This window comes from Ischnura elegans, chromosome 3 (genome assembly GCF_921293095.1).
Source record: "Ischnura elegans chromosome 3, ioIscEleg1.1, whole genome shotgun sequence".
NCBI lineage: Eukaryota > Metazoa > Arthropoda > Insecta > Odonata > Coenagrionidae > Ischnura > Ischnura elegans.
This window is the reverse complement of record NC_060248.1, coordinates 81,620,701-81,645,258: the sequence shown is the minus strand read 5'-3', so window position 1 is coordinate 81,645,258 and position 24,558 is coordinate 81,620,701. Positions and strand designations below refer to the sequence as shown.

The window sequence follows — 24,558 nt, the reverse complement described above, 5'->3', positions numbered from 1 at the left end:
GTAGCCAGCTATTTTTCATTGAAGGGCTTTGACGCCGCCTTTTCTCACATTTGCAAATGAAACTATTTTTATGCATCATCAGAGTGTATAAATACTGTATACCTAAGTAAAAATTCTCTTGGTATTTTAATATATAGGATTAAATGCTTGATCAAAGGGTAATAGAGGAATATTTAGCAATTATGACTAATAAATTGACATGGATAATATTTTTGACGATATGGTTGAGGCACCCATGTAGCTTAAAGCGGGTAGCATTTCCCTGTGTGACAACCTTGAGATCAATACTCATTGGCTATCGTTTGAACTCCCTCAGGTATAAGTAGATTTTTTCTTCAAAAGAAGTCTTTTTGACGTAATAGTGTCAGTGAAGAGGTATATGTGATATTAAAATGTTGGGATAAATTAATGAAGCTATGAAATACTTGTAATGATATCCGAAAGTAATTCACCCTCTTTGTGGATCAAATAGTAATTTAAGATGGCTTGCGGCATTGCCAGATGCTGGCGTCTTCTCCAAGAAAACTAGAATTGAATTCGGATGTGTTTTCCCTTGTTTTATGTGTAAGTAGTAATTTGCATACTGAGATTTTCATCTACCACTTTCCTGTTTGTTTTCTTCGGAAGTAACCGTGCTTCACGGAGACTGACTTAGGAGAGTTTTATAGGTGCACAAAAAATATGCTAATTGTCGTTATTGGAACGGCTTGGGTAACGTATTCTTGTAATTAGGGAGGGTAACATGATAATGAGAAAAAAACACTGTTACCATTTGGATATCCGGTGAAAATAATTATGTCCTGCTTTATTTTATTATTACCTGGGGTTTATCATATTTGCGGAGATAAATTACCATGCTTCAGCTCTTTCATCTTCTTTCAAGTATCTTTCGAGGATACTTGAATATTTCATTAGCCAGTTAGTTTGCTTACTCACCTTCCAAAATTAATTATTCACTTTAATCTTCAAAGTATTTCTTAATAAAGGAGGAAAGAGTGTATTTTGAAAGGTGAATGTCCGGAATCACGTAATGTTACTTTGCGTTTGACTCCAAGATTCGTTAAAAGAATAAAATGTTTCATTTTCGGTTGCTATCTCGTCGGTTGCTGCGACAAAGTCAACAGCTTGGCTGGCTGTAGTACTGACACAGTTCTTCTGAAGATGTTTTCATTGTGTGTGAATTTTTTGTCACTCGAGTAGTACCAACGAAAAGAATATCTCCGCACACCGCGATAAACTCCATTATCACGTATTGGAATTATTTAAAATTATTATTAGCATTGCTTTGATAGCTCTTCCCTAATTTTATGTTCTCATAGTTTTAAGACGGGTTTGCTTCGTTGAAGTTATTTTCAAGATAAATGACTTCAGTTAGATAACTCCAAAACAAATGGAGAGAACTGCAATCCAGCACTGATAAAACCTCAAGGATAAATTAGACTAATCTCCAAGTTATCTCATATTTTAATTAATTTCCGGCGCGAGTATTAATTTAAGCTTCTATTCAGTTACTGAAACTAAAGAATTTTCAAGAAAATTGTTAACATTTTTATTTATTGGTTATAGATACATTTCCAGTTAATAAAATTTCAATTGACTGTGAACTGGAAAAGAATGTGGTTGCGGAAACGTAACATGACGAAAGTTTTTTCGCGCCATGAGTTGTCATAACTGAAAACTTAGCACGTTCGGAATTCTTCTGTGAGGTTATAATTGTACGTGAGTTTTTAACCATGTGAGTGATATTTCCTTCACACCTATTCCTACATCTTATCGTGCACATTTTTATCTATTTTTCTCCTACACACCTCCCTCTCCTTCTCCAACCCATTTATTTCTCATCAGTTTCTTTCTTCTTGGTTCCCCTCCAGAGGACGACATCTTTGGAGGGAAATTCACATGACGATAATACAAAATTTGTTGAAAGCGGTCGCATGAATAAAATTGTTTGGAGAAAATTATCCTTAACTTTTAAGTTACAATGTGTTATAAAGCCACCAGATTAATTCTGAATCATATCTCTATCTATATAACATCATTCATAGTGTTTTTTAACATGCGTCGAAGACAGAATATACTTATGCCTCTACAAAATAGCCTGCATATGTTGTGATGAGTTAAAAAGCGTTCGTATTGTAGGTAGTTCTGTAGCCAGGAAAACGTTATGAAGCTGCATAATTCTCTTCAATGTTTGTAAAAGTCAACGCACAATGCTTCATAAAATTCCGTTAGTCGTACAACTGAACCCCCTAAAATCACACAATATGCATGCAATGCTATATGCCGGAAAATATACTACTCATTAATCATACTGTGGTACATTCATATATTCTGTACAACTTCAAATAAGTGGATTTCGGTCTTATAAATTTTACTTTTAATCTTTTCATTCCAATTATTATTAATAGGCTTTATGGTTGCATAATATTATCACTATGCAATATCTAGCTGCCAATAGCTAGATTGAAAGGTATCATGCAACGATATTAAGTGGAATTCTCCAATAGAACTTAATGTTTCCCTTAGTAAATTTGTAAGTCACGTGACTCGGTCTCAAATATTGCGGATACCACTGTACTATCCTGATTCGATGCGAACTATTTTTACTCCGCTTTATTTTCAGGGATTCATAGGCAGAGAGTCGTAATGTGCGTGGCGAATACAAAGGTCGCCACACTCGGGGGAAATATTCCCTCGCAGAGCAACGAGAGAGTGATAGCATGGGGGATGATTTGGAGGCAGCGTGCGAGGTTGCGTCTCGTGGGCTCACATGAATGGAGCTGCAGGCATGGCGCCATCCCTTCCCTCTCCCAGTGCGGTGGGTGGCCAGCCGAGCGGGGCTCGCCCATCTGGGTCAACACAAGTGTAATATATCGACGGCGTATTTACATTGGCAGCCGCGCTTGGACGCACGCACTTTTGTTATTTGCAAATTGCGATTCGCATCACAGATGTGTTGGTTCATATCCGGACCCTTTTGCATCGTGTTTGTTCAAGTACAGCCCCTGTTTGTATTGCAATGGCGATTTGAAAATTGACCTTAATGGATTTTGAAAAACGACTTTTGTTAATGTCCTACGCTACCTAGATGTTTGCTGGCACCATAGTTTGGTATCATTAGCCAGAAGGAAGGCTTGTGGGCTATCGTAAAAATTAGTTTGATGGGATATAATACTTCGTTTGAACAAATAATTTTTCTGCTAAAAGGAACGGTAGAGATTGGTATTGGATTCTAAAGTGACAAGAATATATCAGCACTATGTAGAGGTCTGTATATCTCCCACGTCAACTTTCTATTTTGATTTTATAACCACGTAGTGTGGCCCATTTAACACTCAATTTTGCGTTACTCAAGTACGTTATCTGGTTATCATCTTGAGATGCGCTTTAAAATAAGTATACCTGCTCTATCCACACCTCCGACTTTAGTAATGAAATTATGTTGAATTATGTTTTCTTACAACCTATCTTATTACTTTGTACATCTGTCTGATTTGCGTTTCATTTCTGCACATAATTTTGGCCTAAACATATTAATTTGTCGTCAGAAATTCTTCCTTTGGACTTAAATAAATTAGCAGGAGGGTAAACAATAGAGAGTAAAGCGTGGAGAAGAATTAATTGAGTTTCAAGTAAATGGGCCAAGCTTATCGCGTATGTATTTATGCCCACAGATTTAGGTATTATCTAATCTTTTAAGCCCCCTAACTATGTTTCTTTGTAACTCTATTCTTAACATCCCGGTGTCTCATCCGTCTCAGTTTCTCGCCTAACTTGGTAATATTTTCTTTGGTAATACTTGACCTAGTATTCCTACATCATTTGAGATGGAAATGAAATTACTTTTCAATTTGAAAAAAAAATTACTCAATTTTTTCTTGTACCTATTGCGTTCGTGTATTTATGGTGATTAAGTATGCAACGTATTACTTTCCAATTATTTGCGGTTTTTTTTGCGGTGGATGCTTTCGAGATATCTCGGTTGTACCGCAACCGATGTACCGTACTGCCGTTACGGGTGCCTGATACTCCCGTGCTACGTTCAAAGCATTCCATTCTGTGGGAGTCGCTGATATCAGTTTTCGAGTGTTTCTGAGAATCCCGTCCCAGCTTTTGGCCGAAGATTAGTGCCAAAGAAACACTACTTCCTCCTTCAAGCTTCAAATTTGCCTGAAATAGAGATTGAACGTGTGCTTCCTTGCGATTTAGCTGTACAAAATTGAATATAATAGGTCTCTATCACTCATATGATTATTTAAATGAATTACATTTTTTAACCAGTTAAATTAAGGTTATTAACGCCTATGGAAAGATTAAATATGATACCCACTATATCAAATTCAGATTATTAATACCCAATTAATTAGAGCCAAAAGTAATAAAGTGTATGATTTTCGTTGAATCGTGCACAAATATTTGCTTTATTTTAGCTCAATTTTGCCCTGTTATTAAACGTGAGCGTTTTACTGTGTTTCCATGGGAGTGAAAAGAAAAATATTGCCTCAGTTCGCAATCACGAGGAATCAGAACTGTAGCATCGTATTTATTTTAGAATATGACTCAATTGATTGGATTTATTTTCAAATAATATCCTGCATTTTTCCCAATAATATCTTAGCCATGCCTGGAAAATATCTTTTCGGAACCCGCTTCAGTTTACGTTATCCTTGGCATCGTAAGGTAATCGTTTATTAAATAATGGATTTTTAATATATTCCCCAATAGTTTTATTTTTTATTTGACTGAATCCCCATGCCAATTTATGATTGATACCTAATTTATTTGTGTCCTCTGAGTGGATATTCTATCAGTTCCCCAAAAAGTTCCATTTATTGCTAACGCAACTGCTGGATCAGGTCTCCCCATGCATTACATTTTTAATGAGAAAGCGGTAATATCGATGATATATTTGGTAGTTTACCCAAAATTTGCAAGCTTAGACAATGAGTTTAAATTGGATTGACAATCCCATATTTGGCATGATGAATAATAAATAATTTAGTGGTGATTTCTATGGGAAGAGTTCTCCTTCTTGAAATATCGCATTGTTATTCGCTAGGCAGACACTGTCGTTTTTTTACTAGACATAATTCATTTATTATTTATTTTAAAGCTTGAAATAGATTTAAAATAAGCTTATTTACTTTTTAGAGATAGTTAATTCAAAATGACTATTACATACCAAAGGAAATAATTATTCCCACAGGAAACTCGAGAAGAAAATTTAGTTTTACAAAGTAGGTAATGAGAATGCCAATCCCCACACATTTTTAAAGTACCTAAGATTGAAATTTTAATTTGCATTTTAAATTTCACTGATTATTTTTCCACAAAAGAGTCAATGCACACCCAAGTTTTTTTATTACAAATTGATCAATCGAATTTTGTACAATAATAAGTCCATAAATGTCATTTTAATTTTGTTGAGTTCATTTTCAATTGAATAGTCATTTCTCGGCTTAATGGCTTTTAATAATTTTATTCTAAACATCCTGCCCGTTTTGAAAATACCTTCTTTGTGAAATGTATGCTCTTTTGAAGGCGCAAGGCTCACAATCGGTAAGGATGTCAAACGGTAAAGTCTCAAAATCAAACTGGAAAAATAGAGATGGTTTATTTTTGGGATCAAGTCAGCCAAACGGGACGACCTTCCGGAGCATTCGAAGCAGTTCAAATATAAAAAAATGAAATATATAAAGAAGAGAAAAAGATATAAAAAATGAAGGATATTCCGATATTCGATCAGAGGCAAAGGAGAAAAATCACTCCTGCATGTGATGACGGAGACGATGTTAAAATGCATTCGCGAAAGGCTGTTCGCGACAGAAGCTCGAAAGCTTTCTCTCCGGTGAGCGTAAGATATATGTATGGATAAATTCACCCTTTGACGCGGATGCATTCTTAATACACGCAAAAGAGTGAAGAGACTTCCTCCCCTCTCTATATTTTTCGAGAATACTCCCGTGCCAAAGGAGACTTTTATCCATTTGATTCCCTCAGGGGAAGGGAACGTTAGAGAGAGTCCGAGTGCGGGGACCGAGAGAAATGATTAGATCCGACATGGGAGGTGGAAAAAAAAGAAGAACGAAATGGGTAGAAGCGCATCCAATCCTGCGTCGCCTTGTCCCCGAGCTGCATCTTCTCTCTCTCTTTCTCACCATGGCGACATCCAGCAGATGTTTGTGACTAGACCGTGCCCAACCTTCTCCTTTCCTCCTTCTCACACTTCCCTCTTCCGGACACGGACCCAATTTTCGTCTCCTTTTAGGATTTTATTTTTTTTTATATTTTGTAAAAGTGTTATGTTGCTCGCTGGGCGGCTGGGCGCGAGGTTGAATTCTGTCGGAAACCAAAGTGCCTCCTCCAGTCCTCCTGTATCTCCTGAGAGTTAATGAACGTAAATGTACTATCCAGCTCTTTTTTTCGTGAAAATAGGAGAGCTTGGTCGTTGTTTAATGTTGTTAGGCCCAAGTCAGCGTGTTGAGTTAAAGAGGAGTCGCCTTTACGGAGAGGAATTAGGTGCAAGGATCTGAGTTCGTGGAATCCCATTTCCCCTTTGCCTTGTGATGTGAGTGTAAATTTGATAGTGCCTTGGGGGAAGTCATTCCATATTTTAAGTTTATGCTAAAAATATTATGCTAAAAAGGTACGAACTTTTATTCGGAGATTCACGTACCATTGAATCAAATTCTGAGTTGATATTTGTGCTAGGAAAGAAGTGGCCAACAGTTGCAACGTTGAAGAGAATTTGTAACATGTTTTTAAATTGTTTTAATTATCGACTCCAGTTATATCAACTCAAAACTTTAATTACAATATTTTATGCCTAAAAATGCTAATTTTTTTACATAACAATGACGGTGTTCCAAAGTTTTCATCGATGTTTAAGGGTCAGTTAATAGCATTTAAATTGGAACGACAATTTTCTTAAATCGATCTGTACATAGTACATAAATCTATCAAGCGTATTGGGACAGGTGACGAGAGGGAACCTTGTGGAATTAACTTTCTTCATCCTGTGCATCGTTAGTGATTGCAGTGTTGTATGTAATAAAAAATGGAGAAGTGCTAGTCCCTACACTGCGTGGGTAAATTATTGATTGGTTGAATCATCAAACGAATCACTTAAAAAAATCATTTCTTCGATTATTTTGGTGAATAAATTCTATTTATGCAGCTGTACTAATGGCGAATATAACTTGAGTCGTGCGCTTGGCTACGTCAGAACATTTACCAATAGAAATTCAGTAGTAAAGGTGCTTAGCCCCGCAGGCTACTATAGCATTGGGTATTTGTGGGAAGGGAAGAATTTATAATCCTGAACGATTAAGCCAAAAACGGACGTTTTGAATACCTATCCTCTATATTTCTCCTTTTTGGCACTTACAATATCTGGGCCATCCTGAGTTGGTGGTATTTTTGAATACCTATGGAATAATATGTTAATAATGGCTGCTAAAAATGAAAGGCCCTAAAGAGATAAAAATTAAAACATTATGCAAATACAATTGTACGTAATTGATCAGGATTTGCGATGAATGCGTAAAAATGAGTCTCATTTATATTCTCATACTTACTCCAATACATATTGGCAGGGCACTTCCATGGAATGTAGGACGAAGCATTTTAAAATAATAACTTTAAATTGGAGACATGTAGGTCGAAAAACATTTCCTTGAAAAAGGTAACTCGATGATTTCGATATTGAGCAACGAAAACTGAGTGTTAGAATCGGGAGGAATGGCAGAAATAAAAGAAAAATAGCAAAAGGTTCTGGAGTCCCCGTCTTCACAACTTTAGTACCCTAAATATGGACTATAATATGACGTTAAACGGATGAGAACATGGAGTAAAAGATATGTAAAAAATAAACTAATTATATTAATTAACTAATTAAATTAATTATAATACTAATTATTTCTAGGAAAAATAAGAGGAAATGTATACCCATGCCATAACATCCATTAGCTCTGAGGATGAAACTCAACTCGTGCTCCCAAACGTCAGCAGAATGGAGGGTGACCACCCGGCTGGAAGCCCGAATAACCTTTTTCAAATATCAGATTTTTCAAATATCAGGAAAGGGAAAGTATCAGATTTTATTTCACGCTATAACTTGTTTAGAAGTTAGTTAGATCTGGATCACGACGGGTCACTTCGCTTTATTTTATTTCTGTATACAAAAATATACTTGAATCTTATCAAGCCCTTTGACATGAATTTTAATTATCAATGTATTTTTCTGAGGCAAGCTGAATTAAAATCGTATTTAATTCCTGGAAATCGCGTTACGAAGAAATCCATGCGGAAATTTTTGGCTAAAAATATATTTTTACAGCTCGAAATATTCGCGGAAGCTTCCGGAATTTTGTAATGCGGAGACATTTCGTTTCTATTTAATTTTCTCAAAATTCTCAGAATTAGTAAATATTTTAATGATCTTCCATTCTTTGAATGGCTATCTTTTTGTGAGCTTGGCCATTTGATATAACCAAATGGATCCATAAAAATAAATGAAACCTCCATTTGGGGTTTTAATTGGGAGTGTAATGTGTCTGAATACAGCTACGGATTTCATGAAGAAGATTCAAGAGGGAACAATCGGAAATGCCATATTATATTGCTTAATTGGCAAGTATTTTTATCATAAATGGGTATAGCTTCATAATATATGTATGTATCTAATACGCCTAGGGAACGTGAAGTGAAGCCATTCTAAAGTAAAACTAAACAGGTCTGTGCCATTGGCGAAGTTTTGGGGTGCCAGGTTTCCCCTGGCAGCCCCAACTTAAATGGTAATTTGTGAAACCTGTAAATTCAAGTATAATAAAAACAAAAAGTCAAATTTTTAAATAAATTTTAGCCTTTTACATTACCTATTTAAAATTATGACCATGGCCGGTACCCTATGATAACTGAAGCGTAGATAGCCACGTGGCTAGTGCATAGTTTCTACCGAGTTACACGATGGGAAGGCCGGTTCGTGTTGGGTCACATCCGCATTAACGAGCGAGGTCTCAGACGAGGAAAAAGTGAAATATAGTATAGGAACACTTAACTAAACAGAAATAAACCTCGAGGTGAACGGTGTGTGTGTGTATGTAGTAGAGGACCAAATAAAGTCTCACCCGGAAAGGAATGCTCGTCGTTGGTGACCGCGGCGGCTGGGCCGGACGGGGAACAGCGTTATGGGGTTGATATTCAGAGTACTTATGCATACACGTCTGGCGTCCCGTCTCTCTATGCCACTCCAGGCTCTAGTCCAATGACCGTGTGGTGTTTTCCCATCCCTTTGAGCAGTCCTGCGTCTTTATTTGGCACGCTGTCCCCGTTATACTTTCCGCATCGCCTCGGACCCGTCCCGACAAAGACCCTGCATCCGGACGTCACTGTACCCTTGGTTGATCTCTCTATTTTTTATATATTTTTATCGTTATTATTACTATTTTTTTCAAATTTTTTCCCCACGACGTGAGATCCTTTTTTATTTAAAATTTCGGTCCGGCCCGAGAATTTCAGTCCGCATGCCGTTAAAATGCATCGGGCCCTAAACTTCCCCGAAATGTTCCTCCATGCAAAAATTCATTCGCGCCGAATAGTGTATATAGGGGCTCTCCCAATCTAATTTTTTTGACCTTCTCCTTTCATACCTCTCTCTCTCTCTCAGTGCTTGCGGCTGTAACGGATGAGGATTCTCGTGACTCGCTTTTTTTTAAAGAGAAATATGTATTCTCTCGTTATTGACGAGAGGTAAAAAAATAAATGAGGGATAGAAACGATTCTTGAGTTTTATTGGGTCCGTTTAATACGTTTACTTCTCTGTGTATCGTGAATGATATAATGTCTTGCTCTTAAAGTTTGCTTAAATTTTTAAATACCTCTCTCGTCAAAAGCCAATATTTATTCAAACCATTGGATATTGATTTAGAAGTAATGTCAAGTGCACATATACCAAAAATATAGTTAAAAGTACTTATTCTCCACATAGTAACCACTATTGTATACATAAACCTTTCGGGTAATGGCGTAATAGCCGAAATCGGTATTAATTTTTAAATTAATTGTGGAAGTAACTAAGTGTTTTCCACTGATAATATGGGACCTTTCCACCACGTAAAAGGTTCAAGTTTCAATTGAATACATCACGTTTTGTATTTATGCATTTTATCGGGAGTTCGCTTTTGATTCGTGGCAATGTACCCTTGTTCTCATAATTACTTGCATTTTTGTTTAATGCTGACCGTTTTGCCTTGGACAATACGGTGTCTGAAATTTTATTTTGGCCTTCCAAATATGGACATGGAGCTTCTAAAATAAGAGTCGCATTATTATTATTATTTACATTTGCGAAAACGAGGGTTGACCAGGAAGTAATGCATAAAATTATTTCTAAAGCGACAGCAACAGTGCGTATTTGAAACTTCTCGCATGCAATACCTAAAGTTTCATGGGATCGTACGACAAATGTCTGACATTTTCGACAGATGGCTTAGTTCCGGGACCGTTTCAAAATGATATCTGTGAGTGATTTACGCTACAAGCAGCGCGTCGTCATTGGATTTCTCACTGCGGAGGAAAAATAAACTGTGGAGAATACTCAAAAACGTTTGTGCAAAGCCTATGGAGCATCTGCTACCAGCAGTAGAACCGATAGTCTCTGTTCTCAGAAAACGAGGTAATTAGAAGGTGGCTCGGCAGTGCTATAATATTTGAAGTGGTCGGGGAGACCATCCACGGCTGTCTCACCTGACATGTTTTAGTGAGCTAATGTTGCCATCACCATGCCATTGATACCAAAAGGTGGTGCCATGAATTCAGAAGCACATGTCAGAACATTAACAAACCTCAAGACGTGACTTCACAACAAGACGAAACAACCCAGTGACTTCTGTGCCATAACAACCGAAAAGATGTTTTGATTAGAACATATAAAATAATATCAGAGTGTATTTTAGGGAAATACAAAACTATGGAAGCATAACAAAAAGCGCAAACTCATTATGGTAAACCTTTGGAATCCGCCTATAAGTATCAGAATGATTAACTTCCTGCCTTTTTCATGGCTAAAGTCGCTAAACTGAACGGTAAAACTAAAGTTATATTATCAATCGCAATTACGGAAGGCCTTTTTGCTCTAAAAACGCCCAAAGTCATTAGTTCTACTCTCATGTATGAAGGGAGCCAAGTTGGGGATTTAAACACTGATTGATGAGTGAGTGATAACACAAATAAACTAAATCCACGAAATGTTATCTTCGCACATTACTTGCAGTAATTACCCTGCATGGAATGTTAGCAAATTATAATTAGTGTCAATCACGTATCATCATCGCATGAGTATGATAAATCAATGTCGAATTTCGTTAGCGTTGGGGAATTTATCTGAAAAATGGAGACTAATTCTGAAAATAAATTCAGACTCAAAAGCTCTTAGTGTCCCCATTTGATAAAATATGAGACACCTATTGAAGGGTATGCTGGGAACAATCGGAAAAAAATTTCGGATTAATAAATTCCTAAATTTTGATTAAGAGTTCGTAGAGTTTGATTAACGCTATCGATGTAATATCGCATCATCGATGACAATACCGTAAGTCTTTCAAGCTATGGAATCTCATTACTTGCTTGAAAACTTGTGATTTAAATGAAATTTAAAAGCATGCACTATTTTCTCGTAGATTCAAAATATTTAGGTTACGCTAATCATTCTCATGTTATCAGTAATCTTTTTAGATATCCATGATCAACGTATCAACTTGAACTAGAAATGTAATCAATCTATTGATGACAGTGACTCTCAGCGAATCTATTTGTACATCTTAAAGATATCTAAATCAATAATTATGTTACTTCTGTTTACAAATGGGCTGAGCTTATGAAACCAGGATTTAAAAGAAATCAAAAAAGAGCAAACATTTTGACATATTAATTTGTCCCTGTAGTTGTAGGTTGAAGCTTATTTTTATTACGCATTTACTTTTTATAAAAGCCTGTCGTATTTAATCGGAGTCTTGACAAAAACATTTACATATATTAAGGACAAATAAGAAGCGATATAGTTTAGCTGGAATGGTGAATGGAAAACACAATACATAAACTACGAGGGTTGCCCAGAAACTAACGCACCATATTTTTTTTCAACAGTTATTTATCACACATTACGAAAATTACACACACGACAGAATAATGCTTCTACTACACACCCTATTTTTAATTTAATCTCCGTCCAGTTTTTTGGCCTTCCTTCAGCGCGAAACTAGGGCGTGTATACCCTGTTGGTAACAATCCTTGTTCTGGTCACGGAACCATTTCTTCACTAAGTGAATCACGCCCTCGTCGTCTACAAACTGTCATCCGAGAATGGCATCCTATAATGCCTCATACAAGTGAAAGTCCGAGGGATCCTTATCAGGGCTGTGGGGTAGATGGGGTAGTTCTGTTCAACCCTGTTTTGCCATTCGTTCTGCAATTCTCAAACTTGCTAAGGGCCGAGGGTTATCGTGTTGAATCAAAAACATCTTTTCAGTTGCTATGGCACCGAAGTCGCTGACATATGCTTCTGAATTCATGGCTCCACGATTTGGAATCAACAATTTGGTGATGGCAACATTAGTTCACCACAACATGTCAGGTGAGACAGCGTGGATGGTCTCCCCGACCGCTGCAAATCTTGTAGCACCGCCGAACCACCTTCTAATGCCCTCGTTTGCTGAGACCAGCGACTATCAGTACTACTGTCGGTAGCAAATGCTCCATAGGCTTTGCACAAACGTTTGTAAATATTCTCCACAGTTTTTTTCTCTGCAGTGAGAATCCAATGACGGCGCGCTGCTTGTAACGTATGTACATCACCCACATAAACCATTTTGAAACGGTCCCACAGCTAAGCTATCCGTCAAAAAAGTCAGACTTTTGGCGTACGCCCCCATGAAACTTTAGATATTGCATACGAGAAGTTTCAAATACGCATCATGGTTGTCACTTGAGAAAAAAAATCAGTGCATTACTTCCTGGACAACCCCCGCACAAGAAAATTCAGGTGGAATGAACGACTCATTCTTCCATTTTTATAAATTTCCCTGGCTTCCTTGCGCAAATATTTTGTTTGTTGCTTTCCCGTCTTTTTATCATAATTTCGTGAAAAAAACAAAAAAATTAATCAAGACCTGAATCTTTCAGTTATGATGCTCACTTAGCTATCTGATGTATCGTCTTATCTCGTAATTGCACCCATTTAAATGCCCTGAAATAGTTCAAATATATATAAATAGCGTTTCTTCTGTTTCTGCTTCCCTTCCAGTCGCCGTTCATGCTTCCTCCCACAAAGCTCTGTTTGACCAATGCTATAAAGTGGGAATATTGGCCTCCCTTCCCCCCTCCCCTAGAGCTGAAGGACTTGGAGCAGGCATGCATATGGGCTTTCCGTGCGTTTTCTGGTCCAGGAATCAACCGCACCCATTAGAAAGGACACAACAAATCCCCGTCCATCGTTTTTCCTCCCTCCATCTTTGCCCTCTGCTTTGCACCCTTCCTTATGCCCTTTCCTCACTTTCCCTCCTCTTCTCACTTGAGAAAGATGGGAACAGAGAACTGATGGTGATGGTGGCATAAAAATTACAGGGAATTTCGACTCAACCCGACTCCCATTTGTATATTGGTTTTAGAAGCATTCTAGAGCTTGGTTTGTTACAAAGATAGTCTATGAAATACAACCACTCCTAAAATTGCATTGGCGAAATATTATCAAGTTAGGCATTAAGAATCGGAATCGGCTATATTGAAAAGGAAAGAAAAGTGAATGAAAAAATTGTCCAAACAAGAGGCCAGTAAATACAGATTTTATTGTAAGCTATGGTAACTATTTCTTTATTATCGAGCCAATGAACTCAATGAAAAAATCAAAGTCATCGTTGATTCATTTTCAGATTAAACAAAAACTGAAAACGTAAAATAGTTTATGAAAAAAATAGTTTATCCTTCGCCGTTATTTCCGTAGTTTTTAACACTCATGGGTATGGCTGTGAAATGAAGACATAAGGGGAAGTATGGTTCGGTCGAATTTGATGGAGGAAGTGTGTCCCGTTCCAACCTTTGGGTCAAGAGACAACCCTCTCGTTCAATCGAATACGACGGAAATAAAGAAAGAGAAACGACTCGAGGGAAAAAATGGAAGGCTATGAACCGAGGTCCAACATTTCTTAGTCCGTCCCCACTAGGAGTTCATCTTCCTTTTCGTTTTATTTCATCCTAAAGACTTCTTTTCAACTCCATATCCTTCGCTCAACTCGTCGAGAAACTTCGACCCTCGTTTCCTTCGACCGAGAAGTCCTCGGTTCCGGTCATGCCGACCGTTCCAAATCGCGTTATCTTACGCATGGGCGGAAATGCGTATGGGGGTCGTCGACGACAAGGGATGGATTTGCTTTTATCCTCCCACGTTTTGACATATAAAGAACTCCTCCTGCGACTTAAATCAAAAAAATAAAAAAACTAAGCTATAATAAGACTGCTTTTAAGGCCGAGGTTGTAGAACTAAATGGAATGAATTTTAGACATGGTGGATCGGGAACGAATGTAAGGTAGGAGCCCAGAGGGCTGGATTCCACCCCGAAATGGAAAACAGTTAATTAATCTGAATAAATATAAACATAATTCGGATGAGAAAATAGTGATGCAAAGTAAATACCTTCTTAAAACAATAGTATTTTAAGAATAAACCTACTAATTATTTACTTACACATAATTTTTTAATATAGCTACCAAAAAATAATGTAAAACATTTACTTCGATTACTAATAACTAATTATTAGTATTTGCCCCTCTCCAAAAATGCATTCATGTATGTAAAATTGTATGTAAATGTATGTAAAATCTAAATTTACGTAAAAATATTTGTAAATGTATGTAAAAGAATTCATATTCTATATTCGCCACTGCGGGCAAGTAAGAGCATACGGTGTTATTGTGGTCAACCGTTGTGTTCTTGAATTTATTGGTGACCAGATTTCCTACTTAAAGAGCGTCAAGGTGAGGGATGGGTGAAATTACTATCTCACCCTGTGATTCAAACCGAAGGTTGCCTTAAATGGGTGAGGGTAAAGCTTACCCCATACTAAGCATCATACAAGTGAATTTTCACACATTCAGCGTATGGGAAGTGAGGGGTAAGTTCATTTCCCTTGAACACCTTAAACTGGCTGGAGACGTCTGTGACGAAAGGCTCGACTAGGGATTAAAACTCGTCACCATCTAGTTCAGGAACCAAGCGGTGTCTACTTCCTTCATATTGTTTCTGGCTGACACTCGGTAATTGCCAGCGCACATTCACAAAAACATTCCGGAAATATCTTATACATGGCGTTTTCTTTCTATGACAATGAATTATGCAATACGTGCCCTGTCCTACTATACTACTACATGGAGTGAGAATGTAGCTTCTCAGCGATGAGGGTGGATTTATATTTTTTTCTACTTTTTATTTTTCTATTCCAACGGTACATGTAGGAAAGTGAATAAAATATTGGGTTTGAACTAATGTAGCTCTAGACAAAATATTTTGTTTCTTGACATTGGTATTATTTTCTATTGTAACTAACCAACTCTGATACTCGGTATCAGTAATTCCTCATCTAAGCCACGCGCAATTAAAAAGATATCTAGCGATTGTATTTCAATATTATGTATAGATTTTATGGTGTATAATCGGTGACCATTTCCCAAAGTAAATTCTATATGTACTCTTTTGCTGGAAAATGTTCGTATATTCGAGAAAATCTTATCTCTTCGTATTTAACCTAGTAAGACTCGTTTCCTGATGAAACTGACGTGGCTTTATTAACATAATTACTTTTTATATCAATATAAATTATCAGCCTCGATCTACACCATGAAATAATTAATTTTCTGATACATTAATATATTTTTAGTTATGAAATTATTAGTATTCATACCTTTTCCAAAAATACCATTTTGGATAAGGGTTCCCCTTCTATTTACAGAATTCTCTTTAATTAAGTTCTCCGTCAACTTCCGTTCTTTCTACCTACAAGGGCTGTCATCGAGGGACGATCGAAGTTAAAATTGAAGGTTTGACTTCTTTCCATCTTCTTCCTCATCTCCGGACTTTTCCTATTAGTATCCTGTTAAGAATTAATGGGATACAAAAATCTTAGGCACGAAAACTTGTCTTGCGGTGGGATGGGCTGCCTCGTCTTTTACCAAAATTTTTAATAAAACCCCGTACCGTATCGCTCATCTCCCGGTACGATCTCCTTGTAATTATGAATCTTCGTGCGGGCATGCCCATTCTTCGGAAGAAAAAACTTTAACCAATGTGAGTCAGGGTGAATGTTTCGAATAGAATGTTTTTATGCGGAAATGAGGTGAAAGTGTTATAACACTATATATAACTAGCAGGCCACCCATCATTGCTCGAGAGGGATAGTACCCAGAGAATAGGTAAACCTTGAAACTTGGAATTCATGGTCACATGGTAGTATTTTGGGCAAAGGAAAAAAGCAGATATGAGATGGTATACATGTATAAAAGCAAGCAATGGAAAATTTTTCCATGTACCTCGTACGGAGCCAGCTTATACCTTGCTCCACACCATTGCTAGTTATGTATATCCTTACGTGCGTAGAACAAAAACGCCGTATGAACGCATACGTCAGCATAAAGGGGTGGCACCTAGATGAATCGTTAACTGTAGAAATTCCACGTACTCACTTTGGTTTCAATCCGTGCTGTCATATGAAAATGCATGTGGGACTGACAAACAGACGTCCTCATTTGTATACATGGATGTTCATGGTGAAGCAAAAAACCCAGGAGGTACTTTTCCACAAATTTTATCAGCTGTCGACTAGTTTCGACGCATATAGCGTCATTATCGAGACAAACAGAAGGAACACTTACAATATTGATCCTGTCAATGTCAATCAATTGATTACATAGATGTTAATGGGTGATACAATTTTTTTTAATAAATCTTTAATTTTTGTCTCTTTTTTATGTTTTACAGGAAAATCGTCTGAAAATTGCTGTCCTGCGCAGCCTACCTGCTTTCATCCACCACCTGCGTTCACGTTGATTGGTTGCTGGAGCTTATGAAGAGAATGGCTGGGGCAAAGAAGGTGAAGAGGGATATCACTACTAATAATTGAGAGACAGGCATCCCTCACTCCATTGAAATCCCCAACTACCCCTCTTTTTGAATGAATTGATGTTTCTGAGAAAGCGAAGTGCTAAGTTATCGTGATTAACCTTTTCAATTCCGATGGTTTGTTGAAAAAAGACTGACTGAAGGTCTATTTTATGCCAAATTTTCCCCGAAATTTATCAGCAAGCCACAAAACCTGCTCCCCGTACATTGTTGGAAGTACATTCGTGTCTCTCAAAATACTTGCTATTTCTATATCGATGTAATTCCATGATTAGGCTTCAGATACTGTTCGGCGGATTAAGAGGAAATGTCTCGATACCTTTGTATTTCTCCCAGAGATTTCTATTGAATTCTCCATATCCTGGAATATCATTGAAATGTCATTCAGCATAGCATAACTCCAAAGAATCAAGTAGAGGTCTCAAGTGTTCTCGAAGCTCGTTTATTCTCTCTCCTGAGACTCAATTCTGGCACACGAAAACATTGTTTCCTTATCCATGCTTAAATTCCTGGCGCAGTGCTTCACAACGAGAGAGCTGGATGGTGTGTTTACCGAAAAGTGAATCTGATCATCTGTGTTGGGCGAGTTGCCCGCGGACGCGTGTTACTTGTGTTCTAAAGTTTGATTGTTGATTTCTTCTTTTCTTACATATTCATATCCCGTGTTCAATCCTGTGCGAGTGTAAGGTTTATCTTCATCGTTATCCTTAATTTGAACTCAAAGTGTTTGTCCGTGAGTTGGGTGGATGTAGTGAAGTTCTTAGTATTTTTTTTGTGAGAAGTACATAAGCGTGTTATTAAGGGTTTATGTGTGTAGTTCCTTTGTATCCACTCACTCTCCTAGCATATAACGCCAGTAAATATCTACCGGGTATCCATCGTTCAACTTGTTCTCACTGATCTCATACGAATCCTTTGTATCAAAGCAATATATGCTGGAAAAAACTTGCGGAACTTAGACTGCGTACCGTTTCTGGGCTACCGAAGCAATACCAATTCGTTTATTTGCTATGCGAGCCAGTGTATGCTGAAGAGATCTGAAATAAAACAAGAGGCCTGTCCATTCAGTAATTTGCTCCTCTTCCTATATTATTTTCGTTTCACCCTTGGGAAGCAGTCCCTGGTACCTGTTTGAGGGCTAATTGTTCACATATTTGTACAATATCCGGCCAAATACTTTTCTCTGTAAGAAGGGCTATACTCGTTGTTTCCCTAGGAATTGTCCCTGAAAACCAATGGGAGATCCCCCTGATCACGTATCTACCCTACCATCTGGAACCGAGGCTAAAGTGCTTGACTGTCGCCTTTCGACATCACTCTATCCCCTGGCACCGTTGCGGACACGCCATCTGGTGGAGGTGACTCGAGACTGAACTCCCGGGAGCGAATATGTGGCGCCGGAAATGCGAGTCCCGGGTAGCGATCGGCGTCCCCCATCCTCTGACGCCGCCCTCTTCCTCATCGCCCTTCTCCTCCTGCCCCTGCCCATGCCACTGCCGTCGGCCGCCAGGGCCCTGGCGCCCTCCGCACGACCACCGCCGCCGACAACTCCCGGAGCAGCACCCACGATGTCCTCACAGTCCCGCCGGGCAGCCCCCGGGCCGCCGCCGTCCCAGACTCCGGCGGCGGGCCGCCATTCGCCGAGGGTGGTTCAGACGCAGAGCGGGGCCCTTCGCGGCATCGTGCTCGAGCTGAGGAGCCTCGGAGTGAGGGCCGGCCTTTCCTCGGGCCGCTCGCAGCAGGGGCAGCAGGGAGTGCAGGTGCCCCCCCTGGAGTCAGTGGAGGCCTTCTGGGGAGTGCGGTACGCGGAGCCGCCGACAGGGGAACTGAGGTTCGCCCCTCCGAAGGCGGCCGGAAAGTGGGAAGGTGTTCGATTGGCCGACCGGTTCGCTCCAGTGTGCCCACAGGTGAGTTCATCCATATTACATATAAGAAATCCTCGCCAGATCACATTTTTCGATCATATCACCTCCAGAAATCTGGATTAATGAATGCAATTCCTTCGCGCTCGACCGGCCTTTGTACAGGTCGGAAGACTCATTTAATAATTAAGCTATCATATTATATTCTCAGTGTTTATAAAATAAACCTTTGCCACCTTTTCATGCATACTAATTTTAATTTTTTTCAATCACAGTGTTATATCAGAATAGGACTTTTTTATTTCAATTCCTGCGAATGATTCTGAGCACTGTTCATGATGAGTCCAGTTTTCCAAATACTCCAGACAAACGCGGCTGGAGTAGCAGGAAAACTTTACTGATCATTTTTATATTTCAGTTAACATTGTTGTAAAAACTCTGGGAAAATGCATGTGATAATTTTCATAAAATTATGCCTTATAATTCCACCTCCAAATTTTTTTCAGCAGTATTTCTTTGTTACACGTCCTGTATTTCTATGATGATAGTTTCATTCTTCAGAACGATAATTTTACAACTGTAACCGTAGTTTGATGCTCCAAAATATTTTCATAATTTCTTCGTCAATAAGATCGTAAACATCTCGGGTGAGAATATTTTTTTTTGCTACCCATCTCTGTTTTAAATATTTTACTTGCCCCTTTCCCTATTTAATTGCAATAGTATTGTTTCAATGCCCTATATCTGGCCGAAGTACATGATATGAAATAAATTCTCTTACATTGAATCAGAATCTTAATTTTGTTATAGGGACTTTAAGTTGATCGTTTACGTTTTTATTTGATGAGTTTCTTATATTCATTTCCACTCTGTCATTGTATTTGGTTTCAGCTCAACTGACCTTGAGTTCAGCCTCGTGCGTATGCAAAATATTAGTATATTAACTTAATGCTTTTTGATGGCCCTGTGTAAATTTTTCAAGCTCAATTCTTCATTCATTGTTGACACGAATATTATGAAAGCCAAGCCGAAGAGTAGGCGCATTTTTTCGATTGGTGGGACAGATATTTCGATTAATATTCGTAGCCACATACACAATATTTTTGTATTTATTTAGTTTTGAATTCTACTCTTGAGCTATTGTTCTCTTCCTTTTTAATCTCCAATATAGGGATATCTAATTAACTATCTCCTCTCGTTTTTCGTTGAGGCATGCAAATCACTTTTTGAAGATTTTATTAAAAACGGTCCTTAAATGAACTTGATGTTTTGCTTCTTATAACTGACAGTGAGCCGTCATGCTTGTCAGTTCTTAGAGTTGATTAAGAGGGTGAAATTATTATGCTATGATGAGTGCCCAAAAATATTTTTATGCATTATGCACGGAAGTTGAACTTCAGGCTGGATAATGAGTGGAAGAAAAAAGAGGAAATATATTTTCCTCAAGGAAAATGTCCGGGAACTTCTCCAAGGTCTATTAGCAATGACGACGCTTTTAAGCAATCTCTTTACGCGAAGGAGTTTTTATATGAGTTTGCAATTGTGTTATAAAGACGATGATCTTTTGAGAGCGGAAGAACTCGGGAAATAACGTTCCCATGGAAGCTCTGGGGCTAAATTAACTTCAAACCGTGCGTAAAGAGGTCTTTTAGTGCCTGCTTCGTCGGATCATATTTTTCCCCTTTCTCGTCCATTTCTCGTAAAAAATATGAATTTAATATAAACTCTTCAAGAGCGAGGGCGCTTGTTCAGCAATACTCAGCGTCTTTAATATTTAACGAAGGCGTGGAGAGGGCAAAAATCGATGGTGCTATAAATTTGCTATTGCTTAATGAGGGGGAAACATCTCGAGACTACATCGACGGTAATCTTCCTTTTAGGGCCCTTCATCTTCCATCAGCCCCTCCTCAACTCGCTCCTCCCCCATCCTGCTTCCACCCTTTATATACTTCCCACTTCGTCTGTTGACTAGAGTCAACCGCCCTAGGGCTGTAATATTCCTCGACGGTGGCCTCTGCACATAACATGAGTGATATGCAGACATGCTCGATTTGTCTGCAATTCGTTTCATCTGATTCGAATGGTTTTCACTCAAACGGTGTTAGCGTTCATGAAATGGGCTTAATTTTTTCCAATCGTGTTATTTGTGAAGCCAAAGTCAGCTTTTTTAATTCGCTGAGTGACATTTTTTTGGTTTCAGATTATTGTATGTAAAGGTGATTCGCTATATTTATTTCACTTTAATTCATTCCCTTCTTTGTTGCCTCATAACCTACGTTTTGATCTAGATGCCAATTTTAACCTTGTCAAAAGAGCATCCAATTCTTGTAGAGATAACGAAATATTTTTTTGCTCTAAAATTAGTCAATAGGATGAGGGAGCCCTTAGGTGTTTCTAAGGATATATTCAAGTATTCCCAAGGCTTTTAGCCATGAAATAATCGTAAGTAACTCCTGAATTGTAGCATAGCAGCAGTTATGTGGTTCTAACGTTGAAATTAAGGCATTGTAATGCTAATGATATCCACATAGGGATTTTGAGAATTTGGCATCATACTTAAAAGTTGAATGAAGTAAGGAAATTAGGGCATCTTAACTCCTTAATATCAGACACTGCGGAAAATTTTCACCTAACAGCAAAAAAGGCATAGATAATATGGCAAATTAGCTTTACTATCATTGTAAAAGCAAAAAGCTGCTTTAGAGAGCTATTAGTTTTGACATTTATAACTTTTGCATAACTCGGTCCTGAGGACATGACCATGAGATTTATTGATAAATTATGACTCTTAATTGGGTTAGCATGTCATAGTCATATTTATCGCACGTTTCAAAGGAGTACTCCATGTGAGTACATGAATGTGACATCTATAATTAGAAACCCTTTATTCATCTATTCAAGTCAAAGATCTTTTTTCTAGGTTTAAATAATCTGAGTGTACTTGCGCTTACAATTAGTTCTGCCTGCGCATTCGCAATTCATAGTTGCGAATTGTGATCCTTTCCGTCAGATTGGAAAATGTTTGAGTCTGGGTTTCTTGGAAAAGTGTAATATCACTTAGAGTAATATAAAATAAAAGTTTGAAGTTGCGAAAATAAGTTTCATATAAATGATATTAAGTGTTAGCCATACCAGTTTGCGTTGTGTATGAAAGCTTGGAAAAGCTATAGATATAGCGTCGTGCTTGGCATCAACAGACTGCTAGTAGGCAATACTGTTTATTGGTTACTTTCAGAGATGCCTTGCTTCGAGTTATGCGACGAATAATGTTAATATGAAAAATAGCATTACATAAAAGGGGGATCCGGTTGGTTTGGTGACTAGAGTGTTGGCTTCCTTCTCCGTAGGCTCGGGTTCTAATCCCGGAGGTGGCAGAGAATTTTCAAACTGCCCGATCCCTGCTTGAATGTTGTGTGGAGGACATTTCAAGCACAACACTCAGTCCGTTGGATGGGATCTTAAGCCGTGGTCTCATTGGTGCCTTTCCTTAAGAGCAGGATAATGCCGACGCCGGGTTTCTCACCTCCCTTCCTTACTCACCCTTCCTTCATGGACCGAATGACCTCAGCCGTCGGTCGCCTCCTCAAATTACCGTACCATACCATATTATAAAAGACTCAAACTAGCGCTCATTACAAAAAATCATTCACGATAACCTACCACCGCCTTAAATACCTTTATAATTTTCGTGTAATTATCTGGCCAATTGTAGCGTAAATTTATTATAATTTGTAAAAATACGAGGGTTGCCGAGGAAGTAATGCACCAATTTTTTTCTCAGCCGACAACAGCGAAACTAAATTTATGAATTTTTATTGAATTTGAAACGTAACGTATGCATTGACTGAAGTTTCATGGTTACGCACACTAAATTTCTGACTTTTCCGACGTATATTTTAGCTGCAGCACCGTTTCAAACTGGTGTCTGCAATGCCAGTTACGAGGAGCAAAATATCAAGTTCATTTTTCTCTCGTTTTTAATGAAATACTCAAAAAGTAATTTGCATACCTTTATTAGAAACGGAAGGAGATCGTTAATTTAGACATCGTTCCGTCGGCGATTAAAAAGGAAGAGAACAATAGCTCAAGAGCAAATTTCAAAACTAAATAAATACAAGAAATCTTGTAGGAGCGGATATTAATTGAAGTTTTCTCCCCGACCAATCGAAAAAATGTGCCTACTCTGGCTCTTCAGCTTGGTTTTCATAGAATTCATGTAACCAATGACTAAAAAACTGAACTTGAAAATTTTGAACGGAGTCATCAAAAAGCCTCAAGTTAAAGGACTCATGTTTTGAATACACTCTAGGGTCAACATAGGGCAAATTAAATTTTAGGAAGACAATTTGAAGACGACGATGGCGTGTATCACTCAGTGAAGAAATGATTTCGTGAATAGAACAAGGATTGGTACCAAAAGGGCATACATGCCCTTGTTTCGCGCTGGAGAAAGGCTATAAAACTGGACGGAGATGACGTGAAAAAATAGTGTGTGTAGTATAAACATTATTCGTTTGTATATGTAATTTTCGTAATGCGCGATAAAGAAATGCCGAAGAAAAAAATTGGGTGTATTACTTTCTGGTCAACCCTCGTGTATTTAAGTATTCTGTTTTAAGGAGCCACCTATATTGCCAAAATCTCTTAGTCTTTCCAGTCATGCAGAATTTACGCGAAGAAATTATACTTTTGTGCCGAAATGTTTTCATGGCCATTCACGTTCATATTTTGGACTAAATTTAGGTTGTAATTTTCGCGATTATTCATCTTTTCAACTCAGGTTTTGTTATGATTACCCATGTTCCATTTTCAATTTCATTTTATTTGTAGCTAAGAGACATTATGCAGCACGGACCGTAATTATCAGGAGAGGACCCAGTTTGAGCGACTTTATTTCGATTCAAAAGTGGGTTTCAAACAGTGTTACATTCACAAAAATTAGTGAATCATGGATATACCATCTTAGAACCCAGTAGTTAAGACCAATTATACAGTATTAGACCAATTATAGAAGTAGTTACTTATAATATGTAAGTGCCTTTAACATCAAGCCTTTTTCGGAGACAGTCTTGGAGTGCGACTCGCCAAATTTAAAGGTAAGGAATCCTTTGCGGAATACCTTCTGGAGAGACACTTCGAGGATTTCGTGCGAACGGGGAGCGTATCCCATGTCTCCCAGAGGATCGAGACCCGTGATCGAATATATATCTTTTGTTAGACCCTAACTGAGGAGGGTCCGCGTCTGTTCTTTAGCAGCGGTGGAAATTTATATTGCTATGGACTCAATATTTCTCCCTGATGGAAGCTCTCTCGACTTCTTTTAAAGAAGTTTAATACTGCAGCGGGATTTATCTCCCCTTCTCCTCAAGCTAATTGCCCCTTCAAGTCCCCTCTTCCCCCTGCTCTTGAATCACGGAATTCACGGATACAAGTAGCTCTCTGTAAAAATCTTTTTATTATAAAGTCAAAAATTTTAGTTGCAACAGTCTCGTCTTAAATTAATCCTCAATCCTCGTTAAATTACCAGTTGCT

General features: G+C 38.1%; 1 protein-coding gene across 1 annotated transcript in view; it reads left to right on the top strand.

The window, feature by feature from the left end:
• LOC124156065 (neuroligin 4-like) overlaps positions 1-24,558 on the top strand; it is a 440,414-nt gene that overhangs the window by 387,780 nt on the left and 28,076 nt on the right. Inside the window, exon 4 of the mRNA XM_046530372.1 lies at positions 17,024-19,071. Coding sequence (XP_046386328.1) covers positions 18,568-19,071 — 504 coding nt within the window. The 5' untranslated portion in view covers positions 17,024-18,567. The remainder of the gene's footprint in view (positions 1-17,023; positions 19,072-24,558) is intronic.